The following is a 15,063-nucleotide window of genomic DNA, read 5'->3' as shown; positions in this document are numbered from 1 at the left end:
TAGTATAGTATAGTTTTAGATATTTGCAAAAACATGTTTTGACTATCTGTTCTCATGATTATCTCATAAAATAGATTTGAATTTGAGTGCATACTTAATTTAAAGGAGAACTCCACCAATTTTACACATCAAAGTCTGTTTACAGGTGTTCGGGAGAAGTACTGCATTTGTGAAGAATAGTTTTACAAAGAGATTTGTGGCTTCAGGGGAGCTGTGTGATGTTACTTGAGTCAGTGTCAGTTGGGGCTGAAGCCTTCAAGTTGAAAAAACTGGGGGTGTGAAGTTAGAAAGAAGTGATCTTACCAGACTTCTGTAGCCCGCTCCTCGTCTCTTCTTGAGGCTAGCGGCTCGAGGGTACATTAGCTGTTACTATAATAGCACACCCAAATCACCGACTGAACTGTCAGTGGTTGAGTTGCATTGTGGCTAATGTGGGCGCCAGGTTTTGACAAAGAGGGCAAATTTGTGGAATAAAAATATCTCTGGTGCTGCTGAGTCGGTTGTACAGAGATTAACATGCAGATGTGTTCGAGCATAGTTGATATCAACGTCGACATTATGAGTTCCACGATTTAATGTTCAAAAAACACCATATTTTTCTCATACTGCACATTGCTGCAGCTCCTCTTTTCACCATGCGTGTTGTACACTCCGCTCTTGAGCTACAGAGTGATGCATCTTACTTGTACAAAATCTTTGTTGGGAGTTGCACATGCAGAAGCAGAGAAGGGCAGGTCGTAAGAAACAAGGTAGTGTGATCCAAATCAAAGCCGCTTCAGACTATGACCGTAACCTTGCAGATGGCATAAGTTACTCACAAGTCCACAACCACACATCATCATTGTTCCACATCTTACCATAAACCGCTACAAAAATCACCATATTTCAACTCAATTTTACATAAAATTGGCCAAACAATTTGAACATTTGCTCAGTAGCTTTCACATCAGGTGTACCATTAGCATTATAGCTATAACTTTAGCTGTGTTAGCCAACGTTTAAAACAACTCCGCACTTGAACAGTCTGTGAAGTTACATTGCCGTGTTTATTTTAAATATAATTCACAACCAATAAAGCATACTTACAGGTTGTGATTGTGAATTTCCAGGCCCAAACAGAGTCGCATCGTCTTTTAGGACTAAACGTTGAACTGTTGCCGGTGTTCTGACGATCTATGCTGCCTTGCCGAAAAATGCTACCATAGTGCAAATCGATAGACTCGACTCTACTCGGCCCTGCTCCGTTTTCCATTACAGATAGTACCCAGAGATAGTATGTAGCTTGTCGTCATAGCGACGCCACACACAACTGCCGCAACGTAATGTTCAATGCGACACACACACCAGCGATCCACACAGCTTTCTCTTTTTTAAATTAAAACATTTCAACATTCCTCAAAATATAAAGACAGATAAGCGGTATGAAAACCTTGTCAATATTCGAAATCTACATAGCTGATATTTCACCTCAAAACTTCTCAGAAGTGGATTTAGTGATGAAATACCATATGAAAACTGTAAAATATAAAACTTTCTGTTGCTGGCCTCTGTCTGGTGCAGCAATGATGATGCAGTGAATAGTGAATATTCTCTCTGACCAATCAGCAGTCTGTCATGTTTTCACATTACATTTTAGTATCCCTCAGCTCGCTTGGAACCTCAACCGAGGTGAGGTGATATCAAAAAAAGTACCTGGAAGCAGGTACAGGTACAACATTTCTACAATGGAAAACCAACCAGCTTGGTTTGAGGGCGTGCCTGACGCTTGGCAAGCTTTATGACGCGTTTTCATTGTGACGTCACAGTGAAGGAAGGGAAACGGTTGGACTACAAATGAGCTGTTTTCAAGCAGTTCAGAGCAGAGCTTTCTGTGGGAGATGGGAACTCCCTTTGGGCTGGACTTTGGGCTTTTTCACTTTGCAAACCAGTTACATGCACAAAAAAGAGAGATAACTCAATAAAGGAGAGGGAAAAAGCATAATACCACCTCTTTAACGTCATGCCGTCTTTCAAAGAGGCAGCGTTGAAGGAATCGAAAGAGACTTTTTACTTGGAGTTGAAAATAATATGGTGGGATTTTAAAATGGATTTTAGAATTTAGAATGAAATGCATATGTAGTTTATAATAATAGAAAAAAATTCCAGTCTGCACAAGGTTATATAGATTTAGTATGAAAAACTATAAGACACTCTGGCTCTGTGGTCTTCCTCCTTGGTTAACATGTTTTTGCTGAATAGTATGTGAAGTAATCTGTGGGTGGTATTGATTTCCACAGAGACTGTAAAGCGAGACCCCTAAGTCCATTATTATACTGCATGTTGAATGGCATGTGAAGAATTGTGTATCTGTGAGGCTGAATGATGTCATGTTTGTGTTTTTGTTTGTTGATACTGAATGCCTAAGTTGTACTGTCTTGCAGCATAAAATTAAAAACTGATCAGGGTCTGTCGATGTGAGATTCCAAGCAGCCTGAGGAAAACAAGAAAAGTTGACTAATCTAAGTTTTAGAGCATCCCACGGGTGTTATATAACAGTATTTGGATTTGGTCGACTAAGAGAAAAGAAAGTTGCTGTTGAGAAATACTGTAAAGAGGTCCAATAAAAGTAGGGTGAAAGTAGTTGCCAAACTCTTGGAGCTAGAACTTATATTCAGCAAACGGTATGTCAGATTATTATTTATCCTGTACCTCTAGCACAGTCATTTACATTTCCTCACCTTTCTTCAGGTGAACAAGCGCTCCGCCCTGAGCTGTTTGATGAGGGCACCTTTCATCAAGTTCCCCTGGTTGCAAAGAGCTGTCAGTCAGACTTTGTTAAGGGCTACGGTAGGGCTTTTGTCTGAAAAAAGAAAAAAGTGAATGAGTTGCTGAGAAAATACCAATAACTTCTTGCCTAGCCAACAAATCCACCTCTAATCTGCCTCACACCAGTGTTGGCCAGACTGACAGGCTTGTGGGAAAATTTTTAATAGCCTTGCCACTTCTCATCCAAACCATTTATATCCTGAACGGCCAGCTGCTCACTTTATCTTTGGTTGAGAGGTTTCATTGTGTCCTGAATTTTGACACTCTACAGCCAGTAGTAATTGTTGTTACCCTTGTAATGAAGTGTTTATGTGCAGGAAATAATAATCGGGGATGACTCTCACGTTTCTCTAGGGCAGAGGAGGAGGAGGGAAAAGAGGAGCAGAATGTAATAAACAGATTAGCCTCAAGGTACATTTCCTACATGATTCCTGTTTGCCTGACATTCCCACCTATTGGTTAGAGGTTTTTTGCGTCTGTTTTAACTCCTCTTTCACGCAGATACATTATTTACAGAAATGCTACCTCATCAGTAATACTTTTCTAAAAGTCAAATTCATTTGACAACATCATGGAGAGGTAAGTGTCCCTCCCAGTCATTACGATAATATCAGAACTCTTTCTGAGACTTAAAACTTAATGAGAACAGGAGCTATATTGTACTTCTAAAACACTTGAGAGACATTCAAACACAAACTCCTCTATTATGGATTATTCCCATGCAGTATCACGACTGCTCTGAGTTTACTCATGAATGCAGAGTAGAAAAACAAATAGGAGAAATGTGTCTACATGGTACACCGAGCTCCACCCACTGCTGTCTATTTCTGTTATATCACCTGCAGCCTAAAGGTCATGTATGCTGCTTACAGGAGACTTTGTACTCATTGCAATTTTCAGTGAGCATCAAATTTCATTCCAACTGTACAGGATGACTGCATTAGAGTGTGGGTAGCTTGTTAAGGCATATTGGTTCCTCCTCATCCACTTAATTGAGTGAAATTGCACCTGAAGTTGACCATCCCACTCCTACCACCTCTCAGTTCTGCAGCCTCTGTCTCGCTGCACATCGTCTCTGAGCCTGCAGGATCATGGCGATGCCCATGAAGCATTTTGTGGTATCTGCTGCACCACAATGATGCAGGGGATTTGTTATTCCTAATAAATAAATCACCTCCTGCGTGGTTTTACTGCCAGTGAAGCAGATCTGCTGAATAGTGCATGCAGAGGTACACATGTGCCAGACATGAAGAGAATGGATTTAAGGCTCCAATTGTCATTTGATCTGCAGACATCAAACAATGAGATTAATTGGGGTTGCACATTGGAGTATAATCATGCTTGAACACTGTCGCAAAGGGACACAGGACTTCTTTTTCTTGTAAAAACAATTCATAAATTAATCGGCATTACCCACAGTGAAACATATTGCTGTAAGTAATCATTGTGTTTATTCACACCATTTAAATATGCATGATTAATTTGCATAACATCAGATCTGCACTCAAAGGAGACAGTTCAGCCTGAGCAAAGCTTCCATTGAAAGGATCACTTACTGAATCAAGTGTTGATTTATTTATTGTTACTTTTTGCCAGGTGTGTGATTCATTTATCCTTCAGTGTAAATTACAGATCAGGCATCACATGTTGACGATGCATCATCACACAGCGCTATGGTGCAGGACAGGTATTGTGAGGTCTTTGATCTGGGTGACTCCCTGTGGAAACATTCATTACAACCTATATGTCAGCTAATACAGAAACATGTCAGTCTTAAGCAGTACAGTATAGATATATTAATCTCTAATATAGATTATGTGGTTTCTTATTTGGATAGGATGTTGAAGGCCCCACATGCACAGGTGTCTTCACTTATGTTGCCTGATTAGACCACTTCTCAGGACTATGTGGGCTTGTCCAGACCAGCTTGATTGACAGTTGATCAGCCAAATTTGTATTCATTTTTCTCTCAGAGCATTTGATGTATTGATTGATGTCGGGATGAGGAGGATTTGAACTAATATAACAAAAAATGCTTCTGAAATAAATTCTTAGTAATCTTTCAAACAATCTGTCCTCAATTTCACACAGAGGGAGACAAAATTAGCCAGTGATTGTCTATTTTGCCATCTGAAATCGAAGTTGTTTCTGCCAGATTTTATCATCTGTAGCTAGCCAAGCTAACGTTAGTCACAGGAGTTAAAAATACTCTTGTTGGTTGACTTGTTAATGCTTCCAGCTGACTCATTTTAAAACAAGAAGCCTGTAAAAGAGATCTTAAATATGTATTTGATCGCAACATACAAGATGTTGTCCTTAAGCTGTGTGCCAGGCAAAATATCTGCATCTTCATAAGCTAATGATCCATGTACATCCATTTTTTATTCTAATATTACCGTATTTAGCTTTTTAGCTTATACTTGTCTTAAACAGTATACTTTCAATATTAACATTACAAGAGAAAAAAACTTTTAGGATGAGGACTAACCAGTATGTTTGACTTCATGCTGTCTATGTAATTATTGATGTCATATATATATATATATTTCCTGACATACATTTATTGTACACGGTTGCAAGCTGCCAGCTTTCAAATGCACAGTGAGCTATAATCAGCTAAAAAAATATATAGTTCTTTTATCTCTTCCGTCTGCTGAGACAGATCCTGAACTGAAGCAGTTGTGTTTTGATTTTTTGACATTCCTTGTTTCTTCTTGTGTAGCTGTATTCTCTCGAGGGATTGCTCTGTGTTTGTCTGCTGTTGCTGCTGTGTTTTGCTGTGGCTTGCAGTGGTACTTATACTCAGCTTGTGTGATAGTTCGATGTGTAAATTTGAGCACGAGTGTGAGCAAGTGTGTAAGACCTCATCTCTGTTATTCTTCTGTTCCAAGCGCTGATATGGGAGCAGACGATGACGACATAAAGACATGCCTCCTGGGGTACATCCCAGTTTCTGCATCACCTGTGTGTTTGTCCCAGATAGGACTTGTGAAATACAAGGCTACAGAGAGCTGATGTTCTCATTAGAGAAGATTCATAAGATTACATAAAAGGAATTGTCTTTGGAATCCTTAGACGTTATCGGGGATGTCGAGAGAAAAGGAACATTTCGTCTTTGAAAGCATGGTCTGAATGAAATGAAAGATTTTTTTCCAGCCCAGTTGATGCAACAACAGAGTAAAAAATGCAAGAGTGCTATTTGGAGTGAATATTAAAATTTTAAAAGTAATGGGTGTTCATAGAAGAAAACGGTTGTTGTGTAACATACATTCTCCATCCTTCCTCTTCATTTTCCTCACCGTGCTTATTCTTTTCTTTTTTCCTTCCTCCTCATTATGTAGAATGTTTTCGCTCACTCCCTAAATCATCTTCATCATCATCAGTGTTGTGGAAGTGTATTTATTCTACAGATAAATGTGCACATACACACACAAAATCACAAATAAACACACAATATAGCCCAAATATATTTTTTAAATGTTTTGTTTGCTGTATGTAGGCCATGAAGGCTTTTGGGGCTTTGAAGGCTTTAAACCTGCATGATCCTTTAACCATGTGACACTAATGAGTGTAAAGCTTTGAGCTTGCAAGATCACGGGCAAAGACTATCATTAACTTCACTGTAGGCAAATATAGCAGTTACACAATGGCACTCAAGAAGAGATATCAATATCACAGGGATACGTAATATTGACATTTCACTTTATCTGTGTTAGTCACATAAAAGTAGAGGGCTTACTACAGTCAAAGAAGGAAAAACATGACTTGATGCTCTGAGCAGCAGAGTAAGAAATCTGCCAAAGGAAGAAAGTACTAAGAGAGAGAGAGAGAGGGAGGACTGCAGAGCGTTCAATAAGGTTTCAGAACAGAGGGTTCTGGTTTAGTGAGAGTTTCATCTCCCAACTGTGTTATCAGGTAGGGCCGATCTTTGCCTGGCTCCAGTCCAGAGGATCCTGGAAGCACCGAAATATGTGCATCCAATCTATGTGAGAGAGAAAGAACAGTTTGTGTGTGTGTGTGTGTGTGTGTGTGTGTGTGTGTGTGTGTGTGTGTGTGTGTGTGTGTGTGTGTGTGTGTGTGTGTGTGTGTGTAGGGTATCTCATTGAGCTCCATTCAGCAGAGCCCCCAGAGCAGAACGTACAATATATGTCAATGAATTATTGATCACTGGCGGGTTCTTTTTTTTATCCAACCTTTTTATTAATTTATTTTCATCTGCATGGGAGTTTTGTAAAGCGGTTGAGGAAGGTCAGCACACTTATGACAGGAGATGCAAATGGTCAAACATTTTAACCCCTTTGAAGCTACATATTGTATGTCACATTTGGAAACAAATGTTAAATCAAATGCAAGTGCAAAGCCAGATCTCTGGAGTTAACTGCAATTTTCACACCATTCCTCTGCTCTTTATCCCACTGCTTGACATGCACATTAAAGATGAATTCATAACTGTGAGGAAAATATTTTATGCACAGTTTGAATCCCCTGTTTGACAGCTACCAGGTACTGGTGAAAAACCACAGGAATAATTCTGCTTCAGTTAGAGCATTCATCTTTGCTGCAAATTACATGTGTAACGAAGCAATCTATTCATGCTTCCATGTATCATTGATTCACGCGCCCCTGGTTTCAGCTTAAAGCACACGTGTGAGCTTCAAATCTCATGCAAGGTTTTTGTAGGTTGGGCTTATGTGCAGTGCTAAGATGTTACAGTTTACTTCACAGTCACTGACACATTCATGGTCTTCAAATCAGATCAAAGGAAAAGAAGGAAAGAGAAAATATTAGGTATAACATCCTCTTGATTTCTCAACTTCAAATTATTATTCAAGTTGTCTTTTCCCTGTATTTCCTTTTTGAAGTTTGACACGTCATGAGTTTTACTTGCTTTGACTTCTAAAGTAAACTGTGAATTTGCATATTTCCTTCACTTTAATTGGAATCCCCCCTTGTGAACGTTCTTTGCCTTCTTACTGACATCTTTGAAGGTTTCATTTTGTCATTAAATCAGTATAAAGGGATGGCTTGTTAAAAAAAAACTTTCAAGGTGCATCTCGTTTTAAATTCAGACATGGGCTCCTGCTGAAAGCTTTTGTCTCTGATGTTTGTCCTTGTATTTATTCTTAACTTGGCACAGCAAAGGGAAGGAAAAGAACGTCAAGGGAGTGAAAGACAAGTAAGTCAAAAATTGTGTGGCTCCTTTTGTTAATTTCCTAGAATTTTCAATGAGTCTTCTCTTTATTGGTTTAAAATCCCTGTTCTTGTGCAGAAGACTTGATTTCCTTTAACCTCGACTAGATTGTTTCCACAACCAAATTGTTTTAGTTAAACCACACTTAGATAGACTTTAACTATAGAAAGCCATTCATGTGAATAATTTTTCTTAAGATAATGTAGGTAATTTTGGAATAGACTGCTGCTTAACGGGATTTGGTGGCTGATGATGGGAATTTCTGTTGAAGTAATTATGATCAAATCAGAACTCTTAACAGAACTCTGGTCAAGAGAGAGCTGCAGATTGTTAATTCGGCTTGATTGATTTGAGTCTATGACAATGTTTTGCTTGAATTCTCTCGATTGACTCACTGTTAGCAATAATCTGTTCACACTGTCAAATTGTAGGTACAGTACTCAGTTTGGTTCCTTCAAGGTTAAGCAATTAGTTTAAGTTTTAGTGTCAAGTTTATAATTCTGTGTAGGTAAGGTTAGTGTTAAGTTTAAGGTAATCCCAAGTATAGTTGTACAAGATCAAATATTAGTTTGTGTGTGGCTGCAGAGGGGTAAAATAGGGTGAAATTGAAGTTCATGTCAGTTTGTCATGAACTCTGAGGCTGTCCAGACGCACTTCAACTACAATCTTCTTTGGTGTTGTATCGAGCCCAGCCTACTCCATCCTTCCCCTCTACCTCCACCTCTCTCACGGTCTCTCTCTCTCACTCTCTATCTCTTTCTCCCCCCTCCTCTCTCCTGCATCATCCACTCATCTGTCCAACTGTTATCTGCCTGGCTGTTCTGGACTATCTGCACCCAACAGGTGAAAAATATGGAAATATAGATCAAATAGAAAGAAGCTTTGGGAGGAATCTTGTGGGGTGGTTTTATGGTGATCTCACCTCTCTGTGGAGTTGAGTAGGATCAGTGGTGTCTTTCATGTGGTATGTATGAAACACATTTTTTCACACATTGTGTGTGTCTTTTGTCTCTATCTAACTGTTGAATCATGGATTGAATGAGGCAAGGAGGTGTGATGGATTTTTGGAACATCTGAACTTTCAATCATTTTCATGATCAAAAAATTGCATTTTTAATTAGTCGATTTAAGTGTCTAGTCTATAAAACGTCCAAAAATATGAAAATATGCCCATCATAATTTCCAAAGTCCAAGGAGACTTTTTAAAATGCTTGCTATTTTCTGTGGAGTGACCAGCTGATTAACTTATTAATTGTTTCAGCACCAATTAACAGATGTTACTCTATGTTCAGGTATTTTCCAAGGCGTTCTTCAAACATTTAATGCTTGCACTGATAATTCAGTAAACTTGCCATCAGCTAGAAATATACTGGTCAATATGTGCTTTATAGACATGACACTGGATTTGGATTCTGAGAATCCAAGGAGCGTTTCCTTGAGTATGAATGGCCTTGATTTGATTTGACTGGAAAAGGCTTTTTACCTTTAATTTGATACGTGATCCCTTCATCTTCCCATGCTTTTTGCTCTTGGCATGAACCAGCCATGAACCTTTCAAATGAGATGTTGACATATATTTCTTCAAAACCCTCTAGTTTTCCTTATTCCACGAAATGAGCTTGAACATTGCCTCTAGAATAATTTTGGGAAAGATCAAAGCAGAAATTGAACTCTGATACACTCGACTGAATGCCTGAGGGAACAAAAGGAAAACCTTCCTATTCATTAATTTCCTGACATGTATCCATATCCGCAGCAAATTGGACAGCCATGCTCATTTTTAATAATTAAGGCCCCTCATTTGTCGTCTCGCTGATGACATCACAAGCTCTTTGTTGTTGCTGTGATATGTGATCCAGATAACATCAATGTGGAGACACTGGATACTCTTGTTTTGGGATTGAGGGTCTGGAGAATTGGTGGTAGTGATGGGGGGAGGATTAAGTCCAATGGAATTAAATGTCTAGCCGAGTTACAAAGATGTCATGATATATGGACGTTGTGGTGTTGGGTTGCATTTTGATTATGTCCACAAGTAGGCAGGGGGTTTTCTGCTCAAGTCAAATCTTATTAATGTTCTGCAATTTCGTCTGTGGGCCTGAGTCTACTGACAGAGAGTTAATGAGACACACATGAAACTGGTTGATTTGAGGATGGATGAGCAGCGAATAACACAAGTTCAATTTCATGATATAAGTTCCCTCTCCTTTTCCATCCCATCTGGTGACTCAATCTCTACCACCAGAGCAGGGAAGGGAGTTTTCTCAGCCATGAAGCTTGGCAAGATCAAGAGCTACAGAGACGATCACAAGAAAGGAGGTAAAACAACACACATCACACAAAACAATGCCTGTTTGACTCCAAATGAACATAACTGAGTCATTATGCCCTTTTTTAATTATTAAAGGGAAAATACATGTTGAAGCCTAACTAAGTTCTAACTGATTCTACCCATGATCATAGGTAGGAAGTTCTTAGGTCATGAGTCTGAGTCACCCCTCGGCAGTCTCAAAACCTTTTTAATTGTTTGGATTTCTTTTCAAGCCTGTTTCCCCACCAAAATTGTATATCATTATGTAAATGCCTAAAAGTAGTGGAATTTATATAAATAGAATAAAACATACTGGAAATAACCTATAAAATATACACCAAGTATTAGTTTTTAATTGTTGATTTGCTTCATTTTCATTGTGCAGATGAGCCGGCGGTCCTGGATATGGAAGACCTGGACAGGAAGGCGATGCGTCTCGCAGGATCACTGGACCCAGACACCATCTCTCTGGCCTCTGTCACCGCCGTCACCACCAACGTCTCCAATAAGAGGTCTCATTTTTTGTTCATACACTGAGACATTCACTCACACACGTGGTTGAGAAGTACACACGCACATGGGCACATAGTAGGTTAAAGCACACAGCCTTAATGGTCTCAGTCAGTCAGTACTGTACATCTCAAACTGCTGATACCGCAGGATAATTTCAGGCTGTTTGCTGATACCATTTAATTGCATATATTTATAAAGAAATAAATTTATTCAACCCGGGAATATGGAAAAATGAGGGCATTCAATTTAAGATTCAATCTTAAAATTGAGTTTCTGCCCATGTGCCACCTCCATTTTTTCAGTGGAGCACAGGAGAATGCACGATGAAAAATCACTGATTGGGTTTAATTGTTTCAGGTCAAAGCCAGATATCAAGATGGAACCAAGCTCTGGACGACCAGTGGATTATCAGTGTGTGTGTGTGTGTGTGTGTGTGTGTGTGTGTGTGTGTGTGTTTCTGGGTGCTTGTCCAAGCAAAAGCATATTCCCTTATACACATTTCTGCCTGCAGATCTGTACGTACAACTGTGTGCACATTCATCAATATGCATCTTCCTACCCTTTCGCTTGAGACATTTCTTAAAATTATGATGTTTTATTGTGACTATTTGTATGTATATGTGTTGCTGATATATGATTTGAATGTGGTTTTGATGTATAATTGTAAGGATAGTTGGGAGGAGGACTAAGCCAAAGTACAGCTTTCATAGTTAGTCATTTGGGAAAATACAATTATTTGTTGTGAGTTAGATGTGAAGATTGAAACCACTCTCAAATTTGTGTGTTAAGTACAGAGCTGGAGCCTGGAGGTGATCAGCTTAGCTATCATAACGACTGGAAGCAGGTAGAAAAAGATAGCCTGTCTCTTTCGAAGTTTAAAAAATGAGCACTTCTAAAGCTCAATAATTAACGTCTTGGGTCTCGTCTGTTTAATTCATACATTGTAACTATTTCTTGAAAAACAGCAGATATGCTGCACGTAAGTGTGGTGATGAAGGTTAAACTCTTCTTTGCTAAGAAGCCACAGTCACAACTCCCCTAAAACCTTTTATATATTATACTAACTGTGTGTTAATTTGTTTTAGAAGTGCTGGTATACATATTTTTGAAAGGATGGCCATATTCCCCAATGCTTCCAGTTTTTATGCTAAGCTAAGCTAATAGTCTCATGACTCCAGCTCCATACTTTGCAAGCAATTGTTTGACATTTTGTGAAATATGCTCATTCACTTTACACATTACATGATACCACTCTCATATTTTTCTGTTAACATAAGGCTACAGCCATAATATATATAACTATATCCACAAATGAGCTTCTTTCATAGGTGTTATTTCCACTGGGGACGCTGGGGACATGTCCCCACCACTTTTTGAAATGGCTGATTTTGTCCCCACCACTTTTTTAAAGCACAATTTGTTTTTAAAAAAACATCCTGAAATATAGCTTGCAGTTAAATAACAAATGAAAATGCCTTTAGAAAGGTTTATTTGCACATTAAGAAAACATGCAATGCAAATAAAATACATAAGAAGCATTGTCCAAAAAAAACAAGCTACTGATTATAAAATGACCCAAAAACGTGCACACACCAATCAGAAACTTTAACAACTTCTTGGTAGTTTCTTTTTGGCCAATATATTATATATATTATATATTATAATATATATTATATATATATTCTATTATATTTAGATATTTTGAAAAATTACCTGCCACCTGAATTTTGTGTTTTTTTAACATAAATAAAAACATTTTCACCATAAATTGGTGCAGAAATGTTCACCAGAATACAGGAAATGAAGTGTTTAATGATCATATTTTCTTTCCATTGAGGATATCTTTAAAACACTGTTTAAGTGTCTTTTCATCTCGTTATCGTGAACCTAATATTGTGTATCATGATGTCTCGCAAGCTAAGTGTCTCTTCACAGCCCTAATCTGAGCCCCTATGTCCCCACCACTTTTCAACACAAAGTGACGTCCTTGGCTTCTTTGTTTTCTTTATATTCATGGCTGTTTGCATGCACTGATTTATTCACCACAAGATCAGCGAAAGAAAGTAACAGAATAACAGTCCTCCAATGCTAGCCCATGCCCTATATTCATGGCCTATTTTATTTAAAAAAAACATGAATGCAGTTATACAGCAGACTGTTGGTGTTTTGCAGACTCATCCTCTCTTTCTCTTTTTTGTGTTTTCCTCTGTTCTCCTTCATTATCCAACAACTAATTAAACCAGAGGGATATTACTTGGCTGTAGAAAGCTTTAGCTTGAATCTAACTTGTTCTATCAAATGCTACATGACTATAGCTTGGGGAGATGTCAGAGGAAAATCACAGGCTAAAAAGGTTTCTGGCAAGATCCCTCCATGCCTGCAATCAGAATTATTAGAGTTTGTGAAAGATCGATCTGTTTGGGGGGGGGGGGGGGTAATTACTCCTTAGTTGCATGATTTGTGATTGCTGCTGGTTAACTCACTGTTGGATGAAAAGTCAGGTTGTTTTAGCTTTCAGAGTCTCTGATGTGCTAATGTCTCCCATCAGATCAGCATCACAGTGGTCGAGGCCCGGCAGCTGATAGGCCTCAACATGGACCCCGTGGTGTGTGTGGAGATCGGAGATGAGAAGAAGTACACATCTATGAAGGAGTCCACCAACTGCCCGTATTACAATGAGGTGAACCCTTCTTAACTTTAAAAATTCACATGCACATTTTTATGTATATAAACAAACAGTTTCTCCCATAAAAACCATTACATTTTTATTATTTTCAAGGCTTTTTAATCTATTCCGTAATCTAGCCATGGTTTGAAGTTGACATAAACTGCCTTATAGTAAAAATTTGTTATTGAAGCAGGTTGAGATTAGATTCAGAAAAATGACACAGATGGGATTTGGCTGAACTGTAGTGCTAAAAATAACCTTACATACACTGGATATGTCAAGGGGAAAATGATGTCACTGCTAAAATCTGAACGGTGAACGCATAGTTTATTAGATTCTCAAAAGTAGTACTTAATTTTGTACATTAAGAAGCTATCATCAATATTTAACAACGTATCACTTGGCTACTTGTGCGTGAAGGGGTTACTCATAGTGATGAACCTACAGAAGGTTATTTCCCAACTCTCTCAACAGGCCAAGAAAATCAATTAAATCAGGTTTAAGGTAGCAAAATTCTCAGACCTGCAACAAACTTGAAACGCAAGTTCTCTAATATAAGATTGCTGGATTCACCCACACAGTAATCATACTGTGATGATTTACACAGCATGAACAGATAAACAAATACAATGCAAGAAGAAGATTTCTGTACTCTTATCTCGTAGCATAATTATCCAAGGATAATTGGTATCATATAGTATATCTGTATATCTTGTGCCACTGGCATATTAAGTGAGAGCAGGTGTTTTTTCAACATGAAGACATCAGTCAGTATATTTTCCTGTTTTCCTGCCACCAAAGAGATTTCTGGGAAAATGCACAAAGTAAAATGCAGTGTAGAGGCTGTCAGTGTTCTCTTTGATGGTCGAATGTTGTGACGATTTATTAACTTTAAAATACTTAACACACTCCTCTTCCTGAACAGTAGGACATGTTGGTTGTGCCGATGGTCATGCAGAGCTCAGCCTCCGGTTGTATCCTTAAGTGATAGTTTGTCCCCTATCGATTCTTCCTGTTTGTCTGAAAATCCCCCATGCGAGGAGAGAAAGCTTGAAGGACGTATTTGTATTCAGACCCTCCAGTTTGTTCAGAATCTGTGCTATTTCAGATAGCTTTACAGTTTTCAGGAATAATGATTTGGAATTGGCTGTAATGGGAAACCACAATCATCTGTGGTCTTTTGAGGTTCACTGATAACACTGCAAAAACTACATCATCATGACAAATATTATGTAATCTCATTTCACTTATTTCTGTTTAGGTTAAAATGACACGCAAGTCTATTTTGTTAATATATATATACAGCATATACCTTTATTATACCAGGCAAGTTAATTAAGAACATATTCTTATTTACAATAATGGCCTGACAGGAGACAAAGGCCTCCTGTAGTGAATGGATAAAGGGAAAAAATGGCATAAACAACAGACAGAAGACGCAGGACAACAACACAGTTCCAACAACAAACCTTCAAAACCGGACACAAAGAAACCAAATGAAAGAATAATAAAACACAGAACAAGAAACGTGATAACAGACTAAGACATACGATAACACCACATGAAGCAAGTCAC

General features: G+C 38.4%; 1 protein-coding gene across 11 annotated transcripts in view; it reads left to right on the top strand.

The window, feature by feature from the left end:
- otofa (otoferlin a) overlaps positions 1-15,063 on the top strand; it is an 83,754-nt gene that overhangs the window by 40,980 nt on the left and 27,711 nt on the right. For 10 of the 11 annotated variants that reach the window (XM_038727248.1, XM_038727251.1, XM_038727242.1 and 7 more), the window contains exons 6-9: positions 10,242-10,315; positions 10,693-10,819; positions 11,178-11,227; positions 13,364-13,500. In XM_038727248.1, coding sequence (XP_038583176.1) covers positions 10,242-10,315; positions 10,693-10,819; positions 11,178-11,227; positions 13,364-13,500 — 388 coding nt within the window. Of the gene's footprint in view, positions 1-10,241; positions 10,316-10,692; positions 10,820-11,177; positions 11,233-13,363; positions 13,501-15,063 lie in introns of all 11 variants that reach the window. The other variant, XM_038727241.1, reaches the window with a different exon arrangement.

Source organism: Micropterus salmoides, unplaced genomic scaffold (genome assembly GCF_014851395.1).
Source record: "Micropterus salmoides isolate LMB-PRFRI ecotype aquatic unplaced genomic scaffold, ASM1485139v1 Ms_hic_scaffold_18, whole genome shotgun sequence".
Lineage (NCBI taxonomy): Eukaryota > Metazoa > Chordata > Actinopteri > Centrarchiformes > Centrarchidae > Micropterus > Micropterus salmoides.
This window is presented reverse-complemented; position numbering and strand designations above follow the sequence as displayed.